Source organism: Salvia splendens, chromosome 19, assembly GCF_004379255.2.
Source record: "Salvia splendens isolate huo1 chromosome 19, SspV2, whole genome shotgun sequence".
Lineage (NCBI taxonomy): Eukaryota > Viridiplantae > Streptophyta > Magnoliopsida > Lamiales > Lamiaceae > Salvia > Salvia splendens.
In genome coordinates this window covers 24,113,997-24,138,297 of record NC_056050.1, presented here as the reverse complement: position 1 = coordinate 24,138,297, position 24,301 = coordinate 24,113,997, and the positions used below count along the sequence as shown (strand labels likewise).

At 36.4% G+C, this 24,301-nt stretch overlaps 4 protein-coding genes across 5 annotated transcripts; 1 reads left to right on the top strand and 3 right to left on the bottom strand.

The window, feature by feature from the left end:
- Window positions 1–3,037: 3,037 nt before the first annotated feature.
- Window positions 3,038–8,436, bottom strand: LOC121778661 (mRNA cap guanine-N7 methyltransferase 2-like). The gene is made up of 11 exons (XM_042176048.1): window positions 8,226–8,436; window positions 8,075–8,153; window positions 7,877–7,971; window positions 7,736–7,807; window positions 7,556–7,665; window positions 7,035–7,157; window positions 6,848–6,940; window positions 6,285–6,353; window positions 5,698–5,786; window positions 5,132–5,229; window positions 3,038–3,482 (listed from the first exon to the last, which is right to left on the bottom strand). Exons 1-11 carry the CDS (start codon window positions 8,331–8,333, stop codon window positions 3,324–3,326), a joined length of 1,095 nt encoding a protein of 364 aa, XP_042031982.1. The 5' UTR covers window positions 8,334–8,436; the 3' UTR covers window positions 3,038–3,323.
- Window positions 8,437–9,280: 844 nt separating this feature from the next.
- On the top strand, window positions 9,281–11,389 carry LOC121779602 (uncharacterized protein HI_0077-like). Its single transcript, XM_042176942.1, has 4 exons — window positions 9,281–9,634; window positions 9,722–9,841; window positions 10,661–10,891; window positions 10,967–11,389. Exons 1-4 carry the CDS (start codon window positions 9,440–9,442, stop codon window positions 11,348–11,350), a joined length of 930 nt encoding a protein of 309 aa, XP_042032876.1. The 5' UTR covers window positions 9,281–9,439; the 3' UTR covers window positions 11,351–11,389.
- Window positions 11,390–11,431: 42 nt separating this feature from the next.
- Window positions 11,432–19,747, bottom strand: LOC121779601 (dihydrolipoyllysine-residue acetyltransferase component 1 of pyruvate dehydrogenase complex, mitochondrial-like). Its single transcript, XM_042176941.1, has 23 exons — window positions 19,551–19,747; window positions 18,713–18,760; window positions 17,888–17,942; window positions 17,772–17,805; window positions 17,441–17,490; window positions 17,308–17,352; window positions 17,061–17,134; window positions 16,480–16,549; window positions 15,598–15,786; window positions 15,441–15,485; window positions 15,286–15,359; window positions 14,487–14,556; window positions 13,977–14,357; window positions 13,484–13,544; window positions 13,353–13,397; window positions 13,189–13,272; window positions 12,873–12,949; window positions 12,725–12,787; window positions 12,530–12,600; window positions 12,377–12,437; window positions 12,143–12,203; window positions 11,979–12,059; window positions 11,432–11,825 (listed from the first exon to the last, which is right to left on the bottom strand). Exons 1-23 carry the CDS (start codon window positions 19,649–19,651, stop codon window positions 11,767–11,769), a joined length of 1,899 nt encoding a protein of 632 aa, XP_042032875.1. The 5' UTR covers window positions 19,652–19,747; the 3' UTR covers window positions 11,432–11,766.
- A 745-nt stretch (window positions 19,748–20,492) lies between these two features.
- LOC121778093 (V-type proton ATPase subunit G 1-like) lies at window positions 20,493–22,699 on the bottom strand. 2 transcript variants are annotated; one of them, XM_042175375.1, is made up of 5 exons: window positions 22,542–22,698; window positions 22,128–22,215; window positions 21,545–21,651; window positions 21,078–21,178; window positions 20,493–20,903 (listed from the first exon to the last, which is right to left on the bottom strand). In XM_042175375.1, the coding sequence occupies exons 3-5, from the start codon at window positions 21,627–21,629 to the stop codon at window positions 20,760–20,762; spliced, it is 330 nt and encodes a 109-aa protein (XP_042031309.1). In that variant the 5' UTR covers window positions 21,630–21,651; window positions 22,128–22,215; window positions 22,542–22,698; the 3' UTR covers window positions 20,493–20,759. The 2 variants fall into 2 exon arrangements, with proteins under 2 accessions (XP_042031309.1, XP_042031310.1); XM_042175376.1 differs by lacking the exon at window positions 22,128–22,215 and having other exon boundaries at window positions 22,542–22,699.
- Window positions 22,700–24,301: the final 1,602 nt, after the last annotated feature.

Below are 24,301 nucleotides of genomic sequence, written 5' to 3'. Positions count from 1 at the left end.
AATTTCTAAAATACTTAGAAAACATGAAATTTAATCAAATTCAAACATATTCAATAAAAAAACTGCAACAATTAAACTCCACGCAATCACATAACGTTCAACGATATTTGTTTGGAACTAATTTAACTAAAATCTTATATTTGTTTGAAACTAATTGATTCAACGATATCAAGTTTTCCTAATTGAGTTTATTTGATTTTATATTTACATGATTACCCGACAACTATAATGAGACATGATTTGATTTCTACATGTAAATATTTATTTGTTTGGTAAAAGTATGAATTTACTTGATATAATTTGGCATATATTGATATCGGTATATACCGAAAATTATGGTATATACCATATTTTCGGTATATACTTAAAATTACGGTATATACCGTATTTTCGGTATACCCCGGTATACCTCGGTATATGAAAATTCATACCGTTACCGTACCGAAATAAATCGGTAAGGTATGATACCTTACCGAAAATTGCGGTATACCGAAAATCTGGTATTTTCGGTATTTTTTCGATACGGTAAGGGCGGTATTTCGGTATTTTTACCCAGCCCTATACGTAACCATAAACATAGTATACTAATATTTATGTATATAAAATTAAAATGAATTATTAGTTTATGTAGATAAAAAGTTTAATGGTTAATGTCTAAAAATATTTAATGTTTAAATTGATCAATGAGCCCTTGTGTTGGAGTGGTAGAGAGCTCTTCTAAACTAGAAGAGATCATGAGTTCGAATTAGGCAGCTCTGCCAATTCATACTGATGCAGTAACCAAAATTTGACAATATTTTATGATTTAATATGTATTATCCCAAATAGTAATATAAAATCAACTATTCGTAAATTTTCTAATGTGTATTAACCTATTACTTTAAATAAATTTTCTTATAGTACTACCTTCGTTTTAATAAAAATATCTCACTTTCTTATAGTATTAACAATGAAGATAGAGAGAATTTGATATATTATTAGGCCATCCACAACGCTGTTCCTATACCGTTCCTTAAACCACTATTTGAGGGCCCCACTGTACTTTTTTACTCCATTCCTTAACTAAGGAACGGAACCTGCAACCCCCGTTCCTTAAACCACTATTTGAGGGCCCCACTGTACTTTTTTACTCCATTCCTTAACTAAGGAACGGAACCTGCAACCCTTCGTTCCTTAACCGTTCCTTAAATTACTATTCATTCAATTTCATTTTTTTTATTTCCAACCCAATTCAATTTAAATAAACACACTTTAATAAAAAACAAACACACTTTATTAAAAAACACACAACATTAAAAAAAATTAAACTTAAACTTTTTGACCTGTGCGTCGACTCGGCCAAAGTGAGCACGGAGCATTGTATATTTGCGCTTCCGGGCCCCTTTCGGCTTAGTCTGGTGGTAGACATCACGGACCTTTTCCCAGAAGCACTTGGCGGCTTGTTGGTTCCCGACGATGGGATCGTACGAGACGGTGAGCCAGGCGGTGTACACCGCCTTAGTTTCTTCGTTGTTGTACGGATGCCGGCCCAGATCCTCCTCCTCCTCCTCCTCCTCGGGTGCCTCAGACGCAGCCCTAGAGCTTCCACCGCCTCGGCTTCCTCCCTGGGTGGGTTCTACGGGGATATCCTCCCGAATCTGGGACAAACCCTGAGAAAGCCGCGAGCCGGGTGGTCGAGCGTAGGCATCCACATCGAAAGTGGGTGGTTGGTACCCACCCGGCGTCGCCGACCCCTGGGTGCCCGGCGTCGACGACCCGGAACCACCTAGTGTGTTGTACATGGTCTCCCAATCGCCGAACGCGTTGAGATCCCACCCACCGGAGCCACCACCGCCGTAATTCCCGTCGCCGGACATTTTGTGAAGGAGATTGAAATAGAAAATTGGAGAGGAATTGATGTTGGTTTAGGAAGAGTAGATGTGTAGTTGTGTGTGAAATGTAATAAATTAGGTGTATTTATAGAATAAGAAAATAAAAATAAAAATAAAAAAAATTAAAAAAAAGTTAAAAAACGGTAATATGACCGTTTAAAAAAAAATTTATAAAAATATATTTTTTTTTAAAAAATTAATTATTGCGTCATCGCTGACGTGTCCCACTCGCGGGTTGGCGAGTGGGAAGCACGCACGAAGCGGGGAGCGCCACGTCGCCCGAGCGCGTGGCGGCACAAGCCGTGCCGCGTTCCGTGCCGTCGGCACGCGGAACGGAATGGGAACGGAATGGGAGCGGAATGGTGCGCCGCAACGCGTTCCGCGGCGAAACCGTTCCGGCGGAACGGCACGCGGAACGCCGGCGGCACGCGTTACGGGTGCCCTTAGTGATGTACTTTTTCTAAATATAAAAGTGAGACATATTTGTTGGTCTCTGGATTATGTACTTTTTCTAAGAATATATTATAAGAATATAAGAACAAATGAAAATACGCATATTAGCTCAACGATTAAAGCATATGACATAATCTATAGCCCACTTTCATTTTTAACTGGCTTTTGGTTTCCAGTCTCCTTTTGGTTTCGGACTTTTTGGTCGGAAATCTAAGTGATGCAACCAAGAGAACATTCATGTTTCCCTTCAAACTCTTGATAGGCCCGTCAGGCTTTTTCTCGGCCTGAACATAGAGTGATGCGATCGGGAGAAAATCTTTATTTTTCATTGCGCTCTTGATAGGCTCGCTGCGCTTTCACTCGGCCTGACCATCAAGTGACATGGCAGTGTACACAACGAGCATCAATATGAGAAATAACCTATTAAAGTGCATCATTTTTGAATTTTTGCCACTTAATATAGGAGACATGCCTTTAATAGGGGGAAATGTTGATTACTTTTGGAAAATTAATTCAGAATATTTCGACGTCTCATTATTGGGGTTGATTATAATTTTTATAATCTTTCAATTTATTAGGAAAAATTATATTTATATGATTACAAAATGCTGGAGTAAATGATTATAACATGCTGGAAATTATTTTTTTGTCAAAAAAGAAAATGACTTTAACTTAGTTGAGACATCAAAAAAAAGGAATATGACTACACTTAATTTATACATAGGGAGTAAAATGTTTAAATGAGTTGGTTTACCAAGTTATCATCCCATCGGAAATCGTTAAACTGAGAACTCTACAAATAAAATCCACGTATAGTTAACTAGAGAACATTTCCTATTTTATCACTAACTAAAAAAGTAGTAAAACGTTGTCGTAGTCCGAGTTTACATAAGTAGAAAAGAAATCCCAACACATATGCTAATGTACATATCTGCTATCCATCAAATATCATAAAATTAATGTCCACTGCTGACTTGAGGCAACTGTTGCTTGCTTTCCTCAAATAGCTTCTGGAAATCGCAGTTCTGCTGGACCGGGACCTAGTATGCCTTTCTGCTCGCTTATCTTACCCGGTCCTGAACTCGACTCAGGAGGGACAATCTTTTCCTCGTCTCTCCAGCCAGCTGCTTGCCATTCGCTCTGTGCCGCCAGAGGAACCTGGCATAATCATCAGCTACCTTAATAACAATGATTCCATGATCAAAATGATTCGAATGAGTTGAATTAGTTTTAGATGAAACAAGAATTTGACCATAGTGATGAGGATCGCACCTCGTAAGCAACTAATCCTACATTCTGCTAGCATGGCATGATCCTCATTACATAGTGTAGTAAACTCACTCTACCATAATGCAAAGTGGGACCAACATCTTACAAGCAAGGTAGATGTGCAAGCATAACTTAAAGAGAGAAGTCCAGTTAAAAATGCAACCAGAAAACTTAGAATTGCAGTAAGATACTTCATCATGTGCCAAAACACTTGCTGCATGATGTGAAGTGCAAGTAACATGGTAAAGCACAAAAAATAGTTCAAAGATGTCATCAAATTAATATGGAAGCATCAACACAGAGCATTCAGTGCATGATCATGTATAATCTCTTTGTTACTTAATGATTTAGCTTGGAAAATATACTGTTTGAAATATGCTGTGCATTCAATACCCAGTGATTATTGACAATCCCAGGTCTAATATGTACTAAAAACCGAGAGCAAGTTCTACAATCATTCTTCCAGGCCATTTTTGGGGTTTGTTTCTGTTAACAAAATTTCACACTATGTGTCATGGAAACCTTAGAGAGATGGAAACCAAGGCACAATTTGTTCCTTGGTTACCCACATTTTCTGGATTCTGCCTATGCTGTTAGGAGCAAGAAGGTTTTACTGTGTTTTAACTATATATCAATTCCAAGCACTATATAGTGTATACACGGAAACACTGATGTCTATCAAAATGAAAAGGAGAAAGCTAGGATGCTGTTTGAGTACCGTTCAGCTAAACATATTCCACGTGCAAATTATGTTCATATTGGAAGTTACTTTCTACTTCAAATGAATCAAAACCTAATTTCATGTCAATGATTTTGAACCAACATCTATAAAAATGTATGTACATCAAAGTGGTTAAAGAAAAAAGATTCATCAATTTTACTCCCGTGCAATGAAAACTTCGTATCCCAGCTATTATTGATCATCAAAATAATAACTTCTGAAGTCTTGAGATTTTCTTTTCAGTGAATTTTTTTATTGGGTATGGCCTGCCCACTATTTCATCATATATATTACTGCAAATATCATATCTCAGTATATAGTTTTTGAAACTGATGACTTTTGTGAAGTTTTCTCGATCATTTCCTATTGTTCATAGTGATCACATTTATTTATTCTGTTATCCTACTCATACTAAAAAACTTTTCAGCTTGTCCATTTGCTAACTCTCTCTTAACACCAATGCATACGTAACCATGAACAGCATACTATATTTATGCATTCTGTTATAGTGTGCTAACTCTCTCTTAACAAAAGAAGGATAGAAGTTTGTGTTTCCTTCTTGGTAAGGGGTTTCCTTGGGTGTACTTCAACTTGACAACTTTTTATAATGTTTGTTGAACAAGAAGTAAGATAAGGAGCCATTTTGGTCAAACAACAAAGAGAAGAAAAATTAGTATGGATCAAACCTTTCATAGCAGAGATGCAATTAGGAGTTGGAAACTATGTCAACTAACTACTTAGTTGAAAATAGATCTTATAGCTGTAAAATTAAAGTTCCAATGTTAACATAGCATTCTTAATGCCCCGCAATACTTGCCTCATCGTGATTGTAGTTTCCATCTTCCAATAATGGGGTCATGAGAGGAGGGGTGATATCTGGATCTGGCTTCCGAAAGATGAATGTGGTGTATAGACCTGCAGTAGATAATCTAACATAAGTACCCAGATTATTGAAGTATAAAAATAGAGTGATGCTAAATGGCCATAATGTGGCCGGCCATAAAGAGTTAATTTAGTCCATTTACATGTATAAAAAATTAGAATTACCGATATAAACTTATATGTGTGTGAATGGACTTGTGAGTTAATACTTATCTTTGAATTCCATTACGTAAAACACATTAATATCGCGAATTACTGTATACGTTGAGCAACAATCAAGAAATGACAGTAGTAATAAGTTGAGCAAAAACTACGAAAGAACAACACTAACATGTTGAGCAACATATAATGAAGATGATATAAAAGTAAAATCAAGTAGTATTAAACCAAAAATTTGAAAAAAAAATCAAATTTTTTGTTATTTAATTAATTTATGGCCGGCCATAATGTGGCCGCATAGCATTATTCATAAAAATATGAGTAAATGAAGGGGTAAATCACCTAAGACATCATATGATCTCTGAAGAAGCCGTCCTCTTTGATCAACAATATTATGGCCAGCGTCCATGAGCATTCCTGCTAATTGTGCTCTTCAAAGACAATAAAAAACTTGTGATCACTCTAACTAACGGTAAATCTGTAGGACGAAGTTATAAGTTTCCTAAAAGGAAATATAAGCAGGTTTGTAGCAAGAAAAGTACAAGATTTCAAAAGAAATATGGCTTATCAAGTTCTTCAATAGCATAGAAGCTTTGTAAAAGAGCTGTCTACTGAGCATGCCAGACTACAGATAATGAAGTATCTGCTATTGCCAAATTCATATAACCATCAATATCACATGATCAACATTGCAGCACTAATTCACTGACACACACATGAAAAATGTTTATAAGGCCCCAAAAGCCAGTATCGATGCATGTCATGGTTGATGTTTAACATTTACATTCAATGAATCTTACGACCCTTTGAAGAGAACAATGACCAATCAGTCTGTGAAAAGTTGTGGAACATAAATTAAGTAAATACACATAACAAATAACAAGATAGAACATAGCATTGCAAAACACTGAAGTTAAAGAGAAATTCACCTGTAGTCCTCATAAAATTCAGTAAGATTTTGTATCTCAACATACTCAAGACCAGCATCTCTTGCCAACCTACGAGTAAAATGATGAATCTTATAAAAGGTGTTTAATAATGATGAAAAAACAGAGAAAATTCCAGATATGATTTGTGTTGCAAATGTTTTGCATGTCCTTAACAGCTTCAAACTTAGAATTACTATGATCAACCTGCTCATTGTGAAAATACAGTGTTAAATGTTTTACATTTACACATTTTTGGGAATCACCAATGAAAAAAACAGCCAGCATCTATGAACACATTCTAGCATGTACACTTGCCCATCTTGTGAGCTTTTATTTCCAACTCAAAAACAGCTTACTTCCAACATATAGTGCAAATTACTGTGCATGAAGGATGTCATGAATCTACCCCGCTCAAGACATATTTGTGTCTCAAAACGAGCTAGGATGGAAGAACTAAATGCATGATTAGACTGCATGAAAGGTGTCAATGAAAGAGCACTGAGAAGAAACAAATGATAACCATTATATAAATGATAACGCAATTCACGAGAGAAAATATCAACCTGATCAGGCTTGGGAAGTGGACTAGGCAATGAGTTTCAGCAGACATATCACCAGAAAATTTCAGCTGGTACTTCTTTCCGAAAAATGGGAACCTTGAGATTATTAAAATTCATAAGGGAGATCAAACATCAGGAGAAAATATGGAAAGAAACATTGATCAAGATCCCTTGTTTGTAGCTCACATACTTCTCCTCCTCAACTTCAAAAGTAATCATGTAGCTCTCAGACCTAATACAATTTGGAAATATGTTGGTCTTCAGTCCAACAGCTTTATTGTGGTAAGCTTCCACATTTTTCTGGTACTTAGCCCTACAAATCATATCCTCGACTTCAGTATAGGAAATTGTACACAGCTTCACAAAACCTAAGACTAATCTCTAGTGAAGTAAGCTTCTATAAACAGTAGATAAACCATGATAACAGCTTCCATAAACAGTAGATAAACCACGATTTCAGCTTCCATAAACAGTAGATAAACCATGATAACATAGCCTCCGAAATTCAGACCCATACCATATAGTAGATGAGTCAGGGGTAATACCAAAAAAACAAAGAATCTGGTAAAAATATAAGTATTAAGCAGAAAATCTGACGGAATGTGTGAAAAATACTTTTGACATATATAGTGAAGTTGATAAAACATGCCGGTATGAGGAATTCATATATACATATCAACACAACGTAGCCTCCCAAATTTAGACCCATACCATATAGTAGATGAGTCGGGAGTAATACCAAGAAAATAACCTCCCGGCTTCAACAAAGACGAGACGTTGTGCAACAATCTCCTCACTTTCTCCTCATTCTCAACACACAACTGCCAGCACACACGTATAAAGATTAGCAATCCAACACTTGGGAGTGAAACCAACACATAAATCTCCTACCGGCAACTGTTCCATGCAGAAAACAATATCAGCTTTGTTCTCCTTGTCTTTCCAATGCAAGCACACATCTTCCTGAAAAAGGCAAGAATTTATGAGAAACTCTACAGTGTCAAGAAAAGAAAGAAAGTAGCAACAGCTCACAATGCAAGGATCAAACTCAAGAAACTCAGAAGTGTAAGCCTTCCGTCGACTCTCCCATGCTTCCCTCACTTCATTCACCCCAGACGTGGCAACATCTGCATAATTGAAATTCCATATCGCCAATACACGAATTACAAATCAAGAAAGCGAAATTGACAATCACAAAACCTCAAAATAGGGGTAAAGTGAGGGAATTACCAATGCCAATGTAGTGACCAATCTGAGCTTCATCCAACTTCTCCTCATCGGGCACTTTACCACAGTACAAATCACAAACCTGCGCAAAATTGACCGGTAATCAAGAAGAATATGAGGTGGAGTGTGTGTATTATTGGGAAGAAATGGTTACGGTGGCGTAAGGGGAGACGAATATGTTGATGAGAGCAGCTTTGACGAAGTGAATTAGACGGTGGTGGATTGACTCGGTGGGGCGCGGAGGAGGGAATGAACTCAGCATCCTATTCCATAAAACCTCAAAGCCAGAGAGAGAGAGAGAAGCCGTGAAGGCGATGGCGGAGGGAAAATGTAGTGACTAAAGTAGCAAATATTATAAATAACTGCCTCACAAAATGAGATATTACTGAATAACGCTATTATTGTAGAGAAATTATATATTAGATCCGTTTTGCATTCAAACTCTTATATGAAATGGGCGTGGAAATTTGAGGCGAGCTAGGGCAAAATGTAGTTTATGTTGAAATAACAATCTAGAGTCACTATGTCGTTGAAATAACAATCTAGAGTCACTGTGTCGGCCACTTTTTCTCGCGCCAATTATTTCCGGCCTTGTTCACTTCTATATCAAAGTGAATTGGCGTCATCAACAATTTAAAATATATTTAGCGCTGAGTGTTCTAATAGTATATTTTAATAGAAAAATGAACCATATTTAATGGATCATGATATGCTTGTGTTTTGAAAGTATGTCGGGATGGCTACATATTCCGTTCTTTCGTGAAAATTTATTCACGTGAATATGTGAAGTTATGATTCATTTGAATTATTGTGAAATTGTCTTTAATTTGGTGTAGAAAAAACATAAATCAACAGTACTATATTAAAATTTTGTGAGCGAGCATAGATAAACTCAAATTTCAGTTGTCATCGAAAATGAATTGACACTATCAACGATGAAATATAGTATGTACAACAATTAATCAGATTCACACACAACACAAATTCCATGAATTGCCCACATCCCCTCTAATTTAATACACAACGACGCCACGTGGTACAATCAAGACTATCTGAAATTCACATCTAAAGACCGATATTCAGTCTCGACTACAATATAAGGAGTGGCTATGAAATAAATACAACTGGATGGAGTACCATGTATTACCCCTTTCATTCTAAAAACTACAAAAGGGAATTTAAATATCTTTATTGGGAGGAAAACAGAAATACTAAGACTTCATAGGACAAATACAAAATTACATAAAATGTGATAAACAAAGCTTACATAAAAACTCAGGTTTCAGAGCTCAACTCCTCGAGTCTTACTTCCTTCTCATCGACATCGGTCACATCCCAATCCCAAATTAAAGGCGAAAGGATATAGAAATGGGCAGCGGCGGCGGCACTGCGGAGGCGACTCTGGTGGAGGAGGCGCTGAGAGTGCTGAACACGGCGGATCCCTTTGAGAAAGCTCGGCTTGGCGATGAAATCGCCACCAAATGGCTGAAAGGAGACATCGAAGTCGCGTACGATGCTTCCAAGGAGATCCAAGTGCCCGATCGCCCTGCCCGAGGCGCAAATGTGAGGCTCTGTTTCTGTTATCCTGAACTGTTCGATGAAATGCTTCAATGAGTATTTTATTTTGAGATGTGTTTGAATTGGGTGCAGGTAAAGCTGGTTTCGCCTAGTGAGATGCCGAAGCTGGGAAAGGCGGGGAGTCTGCAGAGTCGAAAGGCTCTTGTTCATAGCCTCGTGCATACTGAGAGCTGGGCTATTGACTTGTCTTGGGTACTTGTTTCTTGCTTTTATTTAGTGTATGAAGTCGACCAACTAGGTTTTTTGTCGTGTTTGAGGAAAAATATCAAATGGCTGTAGCTTCTTTTGTGGGAGTCGATTGAATAAAAAATATTGTAAGTCAGAAAAATTGATGTGGTGTGAGAAAATTGAAGTTTGAATATGTTAATATATGTGTGGATTGGATGATAGTTTTTGAGGCTTATAACAAAATGAAAGGTATTGCAAGCATGAAAGGGATTACTTTCAACCTTAATTCGCCTTTCTGCTTACGGTTAGCTATGATTAGACTGACATGTATGTGTTGTAGAGGAACTGTTTGAGCCCTATACTGATGTAACTTAGAACATATACACAAGGAAATTACGTCCCCCTGTTGATGTTTCTCGACAAATTGATCTGTTCCACTGTAGTCTCGATACAAAATATAAGGTGTTCCAAGGATAAAAGGGAACTTTCGACCTTAATTCGCCTTTCTGCTTACATTTTAACTAGGATTAGACTGGCACGTATGTGAGTGTTGTAGAGGAGCTGATTGAAACTTATAGTGATGTAAACTTAGAACACGTACACAAGGAAATGCTTCCACCTATTGATGTTTCTGGACGTATTGACCTGTTCCATTGTAGTCTTAATGCAAAATAGAAAGTTTATACAAGCATAAAAGGGATTACTTTCAACCTTAGTTAACCTTCTGGTTTACGTTAACTAGGAGCAAACTTATGGAAACTTTTGCTCCTTTGTTTTAATTTGAATTTAGAAGTTAAAAGTGTATGATATGTTTTGCTTTCTCAATATGACTTAAAATTGCAGGACATAATTGCTCGATTTGGTAAGCAAGAGGCGATGCCAAGAGATTTTTTCACAGATTTTGTGAAAGTAGCACAAGATGAAGGTCGGCACTTCACCTTGCTTGCAGAGAGATTGAAAGAACTTGGATCTTTCTATGGAGCATTTCCTGCTCATGACGGTCTCTGGGATTCGGCCGCTGCTACTTCCAACGACCTGTTAGCACGTTTAGCAATCGAGCATTGTGTTCACGAGGTATCCATAATAACAAGAGTTGAATGTGTGATTGCTTACAAGAGTTGATAGTAACAAATTTTTGGTGTTTTTTAGGCTAGAGGGCTGGACGTTGTGCCAACAACGATATCACGTTTCCGCAAAGGAGGCGATGAAAAGACAGCCGAGTTGCTGGAGACAGTGATCTATCCAGAAGAGATAACTCACTGTGCTGCTGGAGTGAAGTGGTTCAAGTTTCTGACGCTCCGCAAAGGATCAAAAGAAGACGACGACTCTGGTGACCATACATTCAAAGGAGATGAAGCTGATGAGCGTGCCGACGCTGAAGTGATCCCAAAGTTCCATGAAATAGTGAGGGCTTTCTTCAGAGGGCCGCTCAAGCCACCGTTCAACGAGGTAGCAAGAAAGGCTGCTGGATTTGGACCTCAGTGGTACCAACCTCTTGCTGTCAAAGACAAGTTTATCTCTCACTCTTTTTGAAAAACAATTTTGATTAATCTATGTTTTACTTTCCTATAATGAGCAATTTAACCTTTATGCTCAATTTAAGCTGCAATAATATAGATAGAAACAAGTGAGATACAAATTTATTGGCAGAAACAAGAGTCAAGTAATTCCCATCGGATTATTCTTTACATTTACTTCTTTTGAAGGTAACAAACACTCTCTCAAGAGATCGTTGTGCTGTTGAAATGACAAAAACTAAGAAGCAGTTGATGCCAAATGTTTGAACAAATTTTGCCCCAAAATTGGCTCTTATATGTTGAAAAGCAAATCCCGCAAAAAAAAGTGAAGAAATCAGCACCCGAGCTCGAGGAGAAGATCTTGATCATTCTGATCTAAGATATTCTCCATTCAAAGGTGTTATGCTTTCTGAGAAGACAACTTCTACGTCTTCATAAAAGAAGCCTTCGGATATCATTGAAATTGGATCGTAGTGCAGCCACGAAAGCACCTGAGAAACCGATTTTACATCACATACAGGAAAGAAAGAGGAGGGTCCGAGGGTCGGATCAAAGTGTTAGCCAGCTGACTAATCTATCGAGGGGGAGTGCAACTAATGCATCTTTTCACAGATTGAAGTTGTAATTCCTTTGGCATTACATACCTCCAACTTTGCCATCAAAGACACGATGGTCAGCAGACAGCGTTACATTCATCTTTGTAACAACAGCTGGCTTCTCAATCCCTGGAATAAGGAGTTTTCGAGTTAAGAATTACGGTGTAAAGCTGATAGAATCTTGCATTGAACTGCATGTATTTATGTATTACCATCATCTCCGGTAGCTGGTTCTACAACTTGATTGCCTCGGCCAACAGCAAGAATACCAGCCTTCATGAACAAAATTGCTTTAATTATCATGATGTGTAGTGCAAATCCATAGTAGAGTATATATTTAGGTATAATAATATAATCAATAACATAAATGTCAGTTTGGGGCAAGGAGAGCTGGTATGATAATCTATATTAGTTGCAATTGAAGCATAAACGCTGAGAGAGAGTACCTGAGGTGGGTTTATAATTGCACAAAATTTATCAACAGGATACATTCCCAAGTTCGAAATGCTGCAAGGCATAAGGAACATTTATGGTGGTTCAGAAAAAGGAACAACTAATACATTATATTCACACAACCACACAAGTATAAAATAAAGCACCTGAAAGTGCCGCCTTGGAACTCGTTTGGCTTGAGCTTCCCAGCCCGTGCCTTTTCAGCAAGTTCTTTCACCTTTGAAAATGGCAGGAGTTGAGTAACGAGAAAATATTGTGCAATAAAATAAAATAAAGCTTAGCATTAAATGATCAGCAGAATGGTGGGGCGTTTTAGACAAAAAATTTGTACAGGGTTGCACCTCTAAGGATATTGATGATATGGATTTCTGGTCCGCATTCCTTACAATTGGAGTCATCAATCCCTGAATATGGCAAGATGTCACGATGAGAAGCTGAAATGACAGCTGTTAGCTGTTTAGAAACAACATGTGGTATCTCAAAGAATACCTTCTCTGTAGCAACTGCAATAGATATGTCAACTGAATCGCATAACACTGTTTCCCCTTTGCTGGCATCCCAATAAGCTGCATGGTTAGTTAATAATTAGAGAGCTGTAATAGAATAGTTTCAGAAGATCATTAGTGAACTTGTATAAACGGTTGAGTGTAAAGCTGTATCATAAGCTGAGTCAAGAAATATAAATTCAGCCTTCGGATACCCAAGAACGTCTACCTCTCTCTCTGAGTTTCTACTCATTTTACCATCTTTTACTTTTCAGTTGACCCATTTTCCAAAAGCAGGTGATAAATGGAAAACCTCTTACCATTTGCTTCTGGAACATTTCTCAATGCAATAGCAACCGCTTTGATCACGATGTCATTTACTGAGACTTTGACATCATACTTTGCTGCAAAGCAAAACAAAGTGAGATCAGGGAGCACAATGAAGCTCTTCACAACAAGGTACATCAGAGATTGAAACCACTACCTTTAAGCTCCTTTCTGAATAAGAGAAGAGGATCCAATATAACATCTGGTATAAGGTATCCAAAATAAGACCACACTTGTACAGCAATATGGAATGCTGAAAGAGAAATATAGTATAAGAATATTTGATACCTGTTGATAGATACAAATGAGGAGTTGATTGTTTTGATTCCAATAAGCGTGTTGCTATGACCTGCAAACAATCAATGGAACACTGTTTATAATCACAATAAGATGGGTAACAGCAATAACAAACAGTATAGTGTGCATATGAAATCATGATGATTATATAATCTTACAAAAAAATTCCTACAAATAAAGCTAGAAACTGTATATCTGTATAATCAAATGAGACATCTGTCTTGCTAAGCCAGATATCAGCAGAGTTCTACCAGTTTCCAGAGAAGTTTGTGTTGTGTATAAAACAAGCATGATAACTTCAGGATATATTACACGGATGTGTCACATGGATGGTTTACGTTTCTGTGTATATCATATTCTCTCCCCGTTGAAGCAGTGGAGAATCTATAAACTAAACTCATAGAAATGCACTCAGGTTGATATGACAACATTACTCCTTGAACTGTTCATGTGTATACATAAAAACAAATTGATAGCTCAGCACCTTGCGAATTTGACTATTTGGCAGATCTTCATAAGCAACATCCTGTACTGTGGATTTTGACCCTGCTGGTAGGGAGGAAGAAGTCTGAGGTGATGAAGTCTTCTCCTTAGGTACAGATACTTTGGATACTTTTCCAGACTTAATTGCAGCCAAAACATCCCCTTTCAACAAAGTACCACGGGGACCAGATGATGCTATTGACGATGCATCTAACCCGTGTTCAGAAATTAGCATCCTGGCAGCAGGACTAATCCTATTAAAACTTGTTTTATGAGTTTTGACACCCTTCTTTTCAACTTGTTGAGCTGGCTTTTCATCTTTGGTCCTCACATCAGTGCTTACAGATGTTCTTACAGCTTCAATGTCATTACTATCCTCAACCTAGCAACACATAGATCCCCAAATAAACTATAATCACTTGTTAATCAAGCATTGTCAGCAATACACCTTTTCTTTCAGTCAGAGAAAATGAAAAAGATTTTGGTGAAAGTCTAAGCATTATGAACTTACAGTTATAGCAATGGGCTGACCCACAGCCACATCTCTTGATCCTTCTGGAGCCAAAATCTTTGCCAGGAACCTGAAACCAACAAGCAAAAACTATGTTCAGAAAATAGATATATGATTAAAAGAACTTTGAAGAAAGATTGTACTAATCACACCAACTGCCATGCAAATTAATGTGAGCAACCATTTGACCCAACTATGATGGCAGAAAGCATTATAGAGTCCATACCACAACAAGAAAGACAAGAAACTTCATAACCACTTCCCATCAGGATAGAGGAACCTCTCAAATTTTGTACATAAATACGTTTAGCAGTAAATGACCTACTAATCAATCAAAGAGCCAAAAAATCAATGAAGAATAAAACTTACACCCTTCATCCACTTAAAGTAACAATTTTCTCTATTGGGTGTCCCCGAAAATATGCACCTTTCTTTTTAAAGATATGAGCCTGCACTCTACTTTATATTTAACCTTACAAACACCTCTTATTTAACAAAAAACCACACTTTTTCTACATAATGGGATACATAATTATACCCTTTATCGCCTACAACACATCCAGCAGCATCTAACAACTATTTCTTAAAACCTGTGCCCACCAAATGGTGCATACTTTTCATGGACGAATGGAGAATAATTAATTGATTTCAATTATCTCTAGTTTATTGTTTGAGGAGGTCAACACAGTAGTTTGCCAGAACTATGTGGTCCTTCAGATGTTTTCCATGGACCAGCAGAAACGTTTCAAGATACTAAACTCTTATGCATTGAACCAATACAGTTAAACATTTCTATTACCCTTCTTCAAGACATTCAAACTCAAGTGTTGCTTTGTCTGTTTCAATTTCACAAATAACATCACCAACCTCAATCTGCAACAAGCACAGAAAGGCATGTCACCAGAAAGCAGTATATATATGGGATCTGTGTAGGCGAGAGAAAAAATTTCTGACCTTATCACCTTCTTTTTTCGTCCATTTTGAAAGATTGCCCTGGTTCTGTGGATAAAAGAGAAGAAAAGTAAAGACGAGGACATTCTTTAGCACTGAAAAAAGATTGAAAATGATAGTATAACATAATACAAAACTTTATAGCTAAAGCTGCTCTTACCATGGTAGGCGACAATGCTGGCATTTCAAGGACAATGTGAGGAGGAAGATCAGATGTGTTGATGTTCACAGAGCTCGCTTCCTGCGTGTTGTCTTCACGTTTCGCTGCTAGGTCAGTGGAAGTTTTATCTGCCGCTCCTGTCCCACTCACAGTTGCAGGGATGCTACCTATATCATCTTGATCCTCAACCTGGGTAACCGGATTAATCAGTCATGTGATACCAGATGTTGCCAGTAACACTATTCAAACAAGGTCTCTCTCCTAGAAAACAGAAGCAATAAAACAGATGTCCTATTCAGGAAGACTAACCTTCCAAATAAATACTCCCTCCGTCCCATAGAAATAGGCCATTTAGGGTTGGCACAGGTTTAAATGCGTCACGGGTAAAGTAAGAGAGAAAAAGAAAAAGTAGTTGAAACTGTGTAGTGAATGGTGGGACCCATAAATGATAAAGTAAAAGAGAAGGAGAAAAAGGTTGCCATAGATGGATATGGACTATTTCTATGGGCCGGACGAAAAAGGAAATATTGTCAATTTCTATGGGATGGAGAGAGTATCATCAAACATGCTAAGCAGTACGCTCAAAGGAACATGTATCGAATGGTGAATTTCAGGTCACTGAAAAAGGGTTAGCTTTATGGTTAATTTTAACAGATGGTCCTGAATAATGTGGACGGAAAAGACGTAGGATAATCCCAAATTCCCAGTTAAGCCATGGACAAGGCTTTGTCATAGAGTTGAGCTTCAGTGTGCAATTTGCAGTACTCAGACCAATCCCACACATATAATATATTTGGCATTTGAAAAACCTTCAGTCCTACTCCAACTAATAAAAGAAATAACAGAAAAGAGAGAAATTTATAGAAGCCTATGGCACATAACTGTAACTGCTATAGGCTGTCCAACAGAGACATCCTTTGAACCTTCAGGCACCAGTATCTTAGCCAGAAACCTGCAAGTATAATATTTAGTTATTTACTCAGAAACATTTTCAGGAATAGTGAAGTGATTCTTAGTATCCAAGGAAAACTAAAGTTCGTACAAAATACAGCCAAACAATAATATCAATTGATGGACACGCTGACAAGAATTGAAACAAAGATAGTTACAAAACCAAAAGGAACTGGGAAGCTATCATGAACAACATAACTTAACCACTACATAGAGTAAGGAGCACTACGACTATATGCAAACAAAGTTGAAGCTAACACATGCACAAAAAGCAATTAACTCAAAAGATGGTTATGATTGACGAATAACAGACACAACATAATAGGATGTATGATGGACAGCCATTTCAGTCCAAATTGGTTCATCATGAGATAAGAGAGTGATTTTAATATTCTCAGTACTTATGCAATAGAGCTTATACTAATTACTATGAATTTGACAATATATGGACTTCAGACAGAGATTGCAATTCTTCAACATGCAACAGGAGATTCAATTACAGAGAAATTTACCCTTCTTCAAGAGATTCAAATTCCACAGTGGCTTTGTCTGTCTCAATTTCACAAAGCACATCCCCCACTTCAATCTATTGAATCCAGAAGAAGAAAACAGGTCAGAACAACTTACACCTTACCTTAGATATTTTATACATATTTCTGGCACTAAATCTTTCATAGTATTCAGTCACCAAATGTGTGCATAGCAAGTGACAGTGCTCTGTATCAAGAAAATCTGAATGACACAGTAATTGTAACTGACCTTATCTCCCTCTTTCTTCATCCACTTAACAATATTACCTTGACTCTGTAAAAAGGAGAAGCGTATAAGAACACCGGTGATAGAGCTAAACATTTTGTGTTATGGTGAATATATATTAAATACAGTCATTTACCATTGTAGGTGACAAAGCTGGCATTTGAAGCACTGTATGCTCAGGTATCTCTGAAATAATAACAAAACTTGACCATTATGTGCAAAAGCAGACATTGAAGCAACCAAGCAACATTTTGATGTTAACATATTTCAAGATTGAGCATAAAAGGTTTTACATTAACATCTGGGACTAATACGATACATACGATAATCTTGGAAACATTACTTGATGGATGAAGCCATGTATATTAGCTATTGAGTTTAACAAAGCCAACTAGATTAAGTTGAGACACCAGAATGTCATATAAAATTTGAAATAGCAAGTTCAGGTTGAGTGAAAAGAGTTATACCGGAAGATGAAAAGGAGCGGATACCCATTTTGACCTGTAAAGTGTAAACATCCCACAAATATGTTAGAAAATGTGCAGATGGTTAGATATATTTAAAATACAGTTTTGCTGCCAACCTTAATCTTAGAAGAATCGCCATAAATGCCATTAAATAATGGAGACGATGCTGGCCTGCAATATTTCATTAGGGGAGGGAACAATTTTAGACCACGAGGAAGATATGCCAGGACAGAAAGGTTAGAATACATTTTCCAATGCTAGGGTAAAAGTTGTCAATTTTCTTCATTTCACTGCCATGTAAGCTGATCGCTTTGACTGGCAAGGCTCAGTTATCAAATCTGATTCAATAAAAATGAATGTACAAGAACTACTGAATCAGAAACAATGGTTTCTGACTATGGATATTGGCATCTACTACTGAGTTAACTGTGGAAACTAAATTGGCATCAGCTGCAAACTATGGAATATTGGCAGAGTAATGTATGGAAATAATTCCATCTGATAGCCATATGAAAGCCTACCAAGAATAAGGAAAAGAAAACCTAGCCACTTATAACTAGTTCAAATATAAAAGCACCAAGTCCCATTACATATCTGCAAGCAAATGGTGAGTGGAAGCACAGATCTCCCTTGGCAATTGGCTTAGTACTAAAAATCTGTCAATAATATTTTATACTCGTCTAATTAGCGTATACAAACAAATAAAATCCAGGAATCTGTCCAAAGATAAAACTGACAGCTAAGGAATTACTTGCACTAAGTTAGATCATAAGCTATAATAGAAGAGGTTAGGTAAAAAAATAAAAAGCTGAGACAAACAATAAATTTCAAAAATCAAAATACCAGTATGTTTAATAAAATCATGAACTACAGGTTGAAGTTGAGGAAAACAAAACAAGAGAAGGAGTCAAGGAACTAAGAATAAGACTGTACACGCATACCTTAACAAAGTCTCCGAAAATTCAAGACCAGTATCCGACCCCCTTGGACTGCAGCAAACCATAGGTTGACAATAAGTGATAAACAATGCAAAAAATTGGTACATGACCACAAAATTCTGTATGAAGAATATAGCAAATGATCCAGGTATTCTGTCAAACCATCTAGATTCTATTTAAGAGGCATAGGATGAAACATTGGGGAAAAGCACAGTTATGCATACAAGCTAAATAACAGGTTTTAAAACCATATGAACCTGAAGCACATACAATGATACAATACAACCTTTAATATCTGTGCTTGCAAGTATAAATGCAGAGAGCAAGCAGCTGAACTAAGGAGCTACTTATGATTCTGAATAAGACATTGTTCCTCTTCAACAACTTGCATCTAAACTGTGACATCAAACAATGCTACTCATTGGAGTACTATCACCCTTTGTGACATGACCACAGCCTAACTAGGCTCGGAACAATGTCCACGAGCACAAAACGTTCCTAGCTTCCGAAGCAAAATACTGTAAAACAGTGTCAACGCTATAAACCCCCTGACATTGAAACATAATTGCATTCTTCATTTCATACTAAGGCATTAAAACAAAAAAAGATGCAGCAAAAGGCAGAAGAACAACTATTGCTCCCCACATTTTATTTCACCAATCGACTAATCCCGATGCCGCCACATTTGACAGCTTCACCAACCACAGAACCACTCAATATTTTCCGAAACAACGTTGCATTTAGTTCCGATCGGATAAAAAATCACGATACTATCAAATCAACCGAAATTAAGTTCATCCAAATTCAGCGCCAAAACGAATAAACAAAAAATAAGAATTACCGATTGAGAAATGAATGAGCAGGTGATAGAGAAAGGAAGCGAGCTCTGATTAGAGACGAAGCACGCGAGATCACCGGATGCCGTAGCCTAGACAACGCCATAGATAAAATTCGCAGCAAATTCACCTCTGGCTCTTTCCTACTGCCCTTTCTGTATTAAATAATTTCTACGTACGCCACTGAAGAAGACGAATTCGTTCTCCCTTTCCTTTTTCTTTTTTAATTATTGTTATAGTATTTATTTAACAATACAATATAAAAAATCCAGTAGACTATAAATACACTTGGGCTTGTTTTTTTCTTTTGGGCCCATTCATCTAATGATTGGGCTATCATAGCCCATTTTACAGATTCCAAGTTTAATTGTTAGGATATATTGTCGAATAAATCACGAATAGTCAAATTTTAATTTTTCCCACATTTTTTTCAAAAAATTATTCATGAATTACTGAGTTTACAATTTTCGCAATATCAGATTCATCTCCTTTCAGGCAAAATACACAATAATGTGACAGCTAATATTAATAATAATTAAAATTATTATTATTAATTTAATGCTATAATAACAAATTCTAATAAAAAATGTCATATTTTGTCTTTGCCCGATTTGTCATACTTTCATCACTTGTGCGAATCTCAAAGTCCATTACATGAAGATTGCAAGTTGTGTTATGATTCCATTCCTTTTGTGAGATTGGAAGTTTGAATCGTTTCATCTCCTTGTTTTTTATTTTTGTTTTGAAAACTAACATGCTACTCTTTTCTTTAATGCTGTTTTTTCAAGAGAACCGTGGCGTTACATGCTCAAATGACATCTCATGTTTTTTTCCCAAATGTCAATGATCTCAAAGAATAAAAGTTTACTAACACAATTACTAAAAGTTCCAAGGACCTAATGTGAAAATCCCTAAGAACTCAATTATAAAAAAAATAAACCCAAAAATTTCAAATATCTATTTACTCATAATAATTTAGCATGAAGCTTGAAATACCTCAAGGGAAAGGAAGTCAAGTGCACAAATTTTGAAGGTGAGTTACAGAGTTGATTCTCAACAACAAAATATACACAAACTCTCGCGGCTTTATTCGATAACAAGGAATCAGATTGAGGAACACCAAATAAAACAATAGCAAATAACAAGTCGAACCAACATATATTCCGCGGTATCAGGGTCAGCACAGGACAACGTAGCCGCAGCTCAACCAAGACCTAGTTCTTTACTGTAGTCACTTGCCTCAGAAGCATGGAGACAACATCAGGGGAGATTCTGGAAGCTTCTTCCTTCAGGTGGTGGATCTTTCCATCCGTTTCTGCTTCAAGGCGCTTCACATTAGCACCCGAGTCTCCACTGCTCTGTACACGTGAAGGAGAAACAGTTCAACCACACAGATAGAGTTTTTCTTTGAATGTGAGTGCTACCATGCAAGCATGAGTCCTAATGTGTTGAGCACGACTTCCTAGTGAAGAAGATTGATTAACGGGACTAATGAAATACAATCTCGTGTCATATGCCCATTCAAGTATTACCTCAGCGACTTTACTTTGATATTCAGCCTCCATTTGAGCACGGAATTCAGCAATTTCCTTCTCGGCCTCCTCTTTTGCCTGTTTAAGTCTGGCTTGTTTGGCTGCTCATGATAGACAAAGCCCACAAAGATAAAAGTGAGTGTCAATTTTTGAGCAGTTCAGCACAACAAATGTAATGTATTTTTAAGAAAGCACAGCGTATAAAATTAAGGAACATTTGCCCGAGACCATGTCATCTACCCCTATATCCCTTCAATCCTCCCAAGCCCCAACCATGGGAGGGATGCAACAACGGGGGTATTTAACTATTTATTTGATATAGAAATAAATCCTACATTGTACTTAGCAGAGTCACATCATCATCAGATTTTACAGCATCCAGAAAAGGGTTCCTATCCTAGCTATCAAACGAAGTAAAACAAGAAAGTACATTTATAATCATGAATTCCTGGGTAAAAAATCATCACCAGTTCGAGCAGCATTGACAATGTGCTGAGCCTCTTGTTCTGCAGCTAGCAAGAGTTGAATTCCATTCTGGCTACTGGAGGCCATGTTGAAGGTGATTCAAACGAGGCTGCAGAGATAAAATGACGTAAACAAATTAAACTCGCATCAATGTGATGCCAAAGCATCAACAGTGGGAAATCATAAAACTGAAAGTAAACAACTTCGTTTCAAACGTGCACATCTTACAAAACAAATCAACCTTCATGAAGTTCCAAGTTATGAAACCTCACATGATTGTTCAAATTAAGAAGACATAACACTGATCTAGAAGGCAATTATGATTAAGCGAACCGAGTTAGGAAACAAATAGTTTCAAATAATACAACTAACTTAATCATTAGATTTTCATTGAACAGAATAACCCTAACTAACTTAATAATCATTTTTTTTCATTGAACTGAAAACCCTTCAATACAAAAATTTCAGTAAACAGCAAATCCAAGAGCCACTGGATATCTCACACCGATTCACGCATTAATCCGAAAACTAAGAATCACAACAGATCCCAATCTTATTAATCCAATTTAAACCTCAACTCATTACCTCCTCTCTACACAATTTAGTGGAAGCCAACAGCTCTACTCTAATGCGATCTCCAAATCATGGATTCATTTAGGGCAAAAATCGATCACTGCACAATAAAAACTTAAAGATCACAATACTAATGATTCAAACGATCACCACTGCATAATTCCATAATCAAATCGCACACCTAGCAATAGCAAACAAGGTTAAACTGGAGAATGAACACAGGCAGCCTAATTAACAGAAAGACGTGTATATCACAACACGATCTGCAAATTCCGGTCAATGGAACGAGAAATTTGCTCTAGCACTACAACAGATCTAACCATCCGACAATTGCAGAAATCGACCATGATCGCAAATTGAGAAAGTTGAGCAAAATCGGGACAGTTAAAAAGGAAGAAATCAGAGAGATTGGAGTAGTGCAAGCACCTGTAGATAGAGAAACTATGAATCTGCTGGAGAAAACGGATTTGGTTGAAGACTGCAGCTTTGATATTCCGACGACACAATTATGACCTTTTATTATTATTTTTTACTAATAAATAAATCGCAACCAAAAATGAGACCAATCCAAAATTCGATTGGGTTAAGTTGGATTTTTGCAATCATAAACCTTATGGATTAGGAATTATGATAACAGGACTTATGACTTGCAAATAAACATTAGGGAAATAATAAAATTTAATTAATTTTGGCCCTATCATAGTAATTTTGAAAATTAAGAAAAATTACAAGGTTTAACATTCACTAAATTAATGAATTGACATCCCACAGTCATAAATTAATGATGTGCTAACTAGGTGGTGTAGATGTCAATTCATTAAAAATAATTAAAAAAATTCACTAAACTTGCATTGTTATGAGCATTTTCTACATCCATCGATTAAAAAAAATATAATATTTCGTATTAGTATATTTTTCACATCGTTCGGTCTCCGGTGCAGAAAAAAGGGTGTATCAATATACTATACTCCCTTCGACCCAATTTCAATGGAGTATTTTTATTGTGACACGAAATTTTATATATTTTTATTTTGTGAGTTAATTCTAATAGTATTCCAAAACCAAAAATTGAATAAATAATTAGCTCCAATAGTACTCAAAAACTAATCTCATTTCGAAATTTTGAGTAAAATATACACATATTTTTAGGTATTTTTAGGTTTACACCTAAAATAAATCTAAAACACCTTTTCAACTTTTCGGAGTAAACATAGATAGTGGATAGAGATATTCTTTTAAGTTTGAATTGGTGTAAATAGTTGGAGGAAAACTACTATTTGATGTGACATTTAAACTAAAATAGGTTTGAGTTTAGTATAAATTATTGAAGATATTATTACACGTTCCTTGCAAATTTCTAAAAATGAATATACGCAAGGATTTTGTTGAGATCCTTATTTTTTCATTTATATAGTTTGTTAAAATTAAAATCTATATGTAATTTGAATTTTTTTTTTTGAAATATTGTAGGAATGTTAACTATAAAAAAAGTGATACTCCTATGTTGCATTACATATTCAAAAACATACACATTGAATATAGTACTACTTTAAGACAAACATTGAATTTACATCATTATAATAATGAAATATACTAATTATATGCCAAATTGCGCGAACTGCACCAAATCTTTGATAACAACAGGATCAACATAACTAATTTCTGCATTAATTAACATAGCTGCTCCTATTTGAATATGACTCTACGTATATATGTTGAATAAGTAAAATTAAGAAAAGTTTTAAAAATGAGTCAGCTTTGAATATTGCTAAATAAGCATAACTACCACACCATTTTATACTATACTAGCACATTTCAAGAAGAGAAACATTTTTTATTACGCTTTGATTTTGAAAAATGCAGAGAAACATTTTTTTCTTCTTCATTAATTTTATCACATCAATCGAGAGAAGAGATCTGTAAAAAATCATAGATTAAATATGCCCGGTCAATGGATTTTGACCAAATAATAAATGTGACGAGACATTTAATTTTGTGAAATTAAATGATATAGCGTCGATCTACATTTTACGTAGATAAATGTAGTATATTCACTTTCTCAAATCCGATTTCCGGTGAGTGAGAAATAGTGGATTAAAGTTGGGCATAATTAGCTTTTAATTAAAGCTTGGAGTTTGAGCTTAGGGAATAATTAACTAGGGTTAATTATCCCACATTGGAGAAGT

What these genes read in the sequence shown, in the direction of transcription:
- LOC121779602 (XM_042176942.1), top strand. Translation starts at nt 9,440, where the DNA reads ATGGGCAGCGGCGGCGGCACTGCGGAGGCGACTCTGGTGGAGGAGGCG. An exon ending in GCCCTGCCCGAGGCGCAAAT is followed by an intron (nt 9,635 to 9,721) that starts GTGAGGCTCTGT and finishes AATTGGGTGCAG; the next exon opens with GTAAAGCTGGTTTCGCCTAG. An exon ending in TCGAGCATTGTGTTCACGAG is followed by an intron (nt 10,892 to 10,966) that starts GTATCCATAATA and finishes GGTGTTTTTTAG; the next exon opens with GCTAGAGGGCTGGACGTTGT.
- LOC121778661 (XM_042176048.1), bottom strand. Translation starts at nt 8,333, where the DNA reads ATGCTGAGTTCATTCCCTCCTCCGCGCCCCACCGAGTCAATCCACCAC. An exon ending in TGGTCACTACATTGGCATTG is followed by an intron (nt 7,972 to 8,074) that starts GTAATTCCCTCA and finishes TCAATTATGCAG; the next exon opens with ATGTTGCCACGTCTGGGGTG. An exon ending in TCTGCATGGAACAGTTGCCG is followed by an intron (nt 7,666 to 7,735) that starts GTAGGAGATTTA and finishes GTGTGCTGGCAG; the next exon opens with TTGTGTGTTGAGAATGAGGA.
- LOC121779601 (XM_042176941.1), bottom strand. Translation starts at nt 19,651, where the DNA reads ATGGCGTTGTCTAGGCTACGGCATCCGGTGATCTCGCGTGCTTCGTCT. An exon ending in TTTGAATCTCTTGAAGAAGG is followed by an intron (nt 16,550 to 17,060) that starts GTAAATTTCTCT and finishes TTATACTTGCAG; the next exon opens with GTTTCTGGCTAAGATACTGG. An exon ending in TTTGAATGTCTTGAAGAAGG is followed by an intron (nt 14,557 to 15,285) that starts GTAATAGAAATG and finishes TGTTGGTTTCAG; the next exon opens with GTTCCTGGCAAAGATTTTGG.
- LOC121778093 (XM_042175376.1), bottom strand. Translation starts at nt 21,629, where the DNA reads ATGGCCTCCAGTAGCCAGAATGGAATTCAACTCTTGCTAGCTGCAGAA. An exon ending in TGTCAATGCTGCTCGAACTG is followed by an intron (nt 21,179 to 21,544) that starts GTGATGATTTTT and finishes TATCATGAGCAG; the next exon opens with CCAAACAAGCCAGACTTAAA. An exon ending in ATCAAAGTAAAGTCGCTGAG is followed by an intron (nt 20,904 to 21,077) that starts GTAATACTTGAA and finishes TCACGTGTACAG; the next exon opens with AGCAGTGGAGACTCGGGTGC.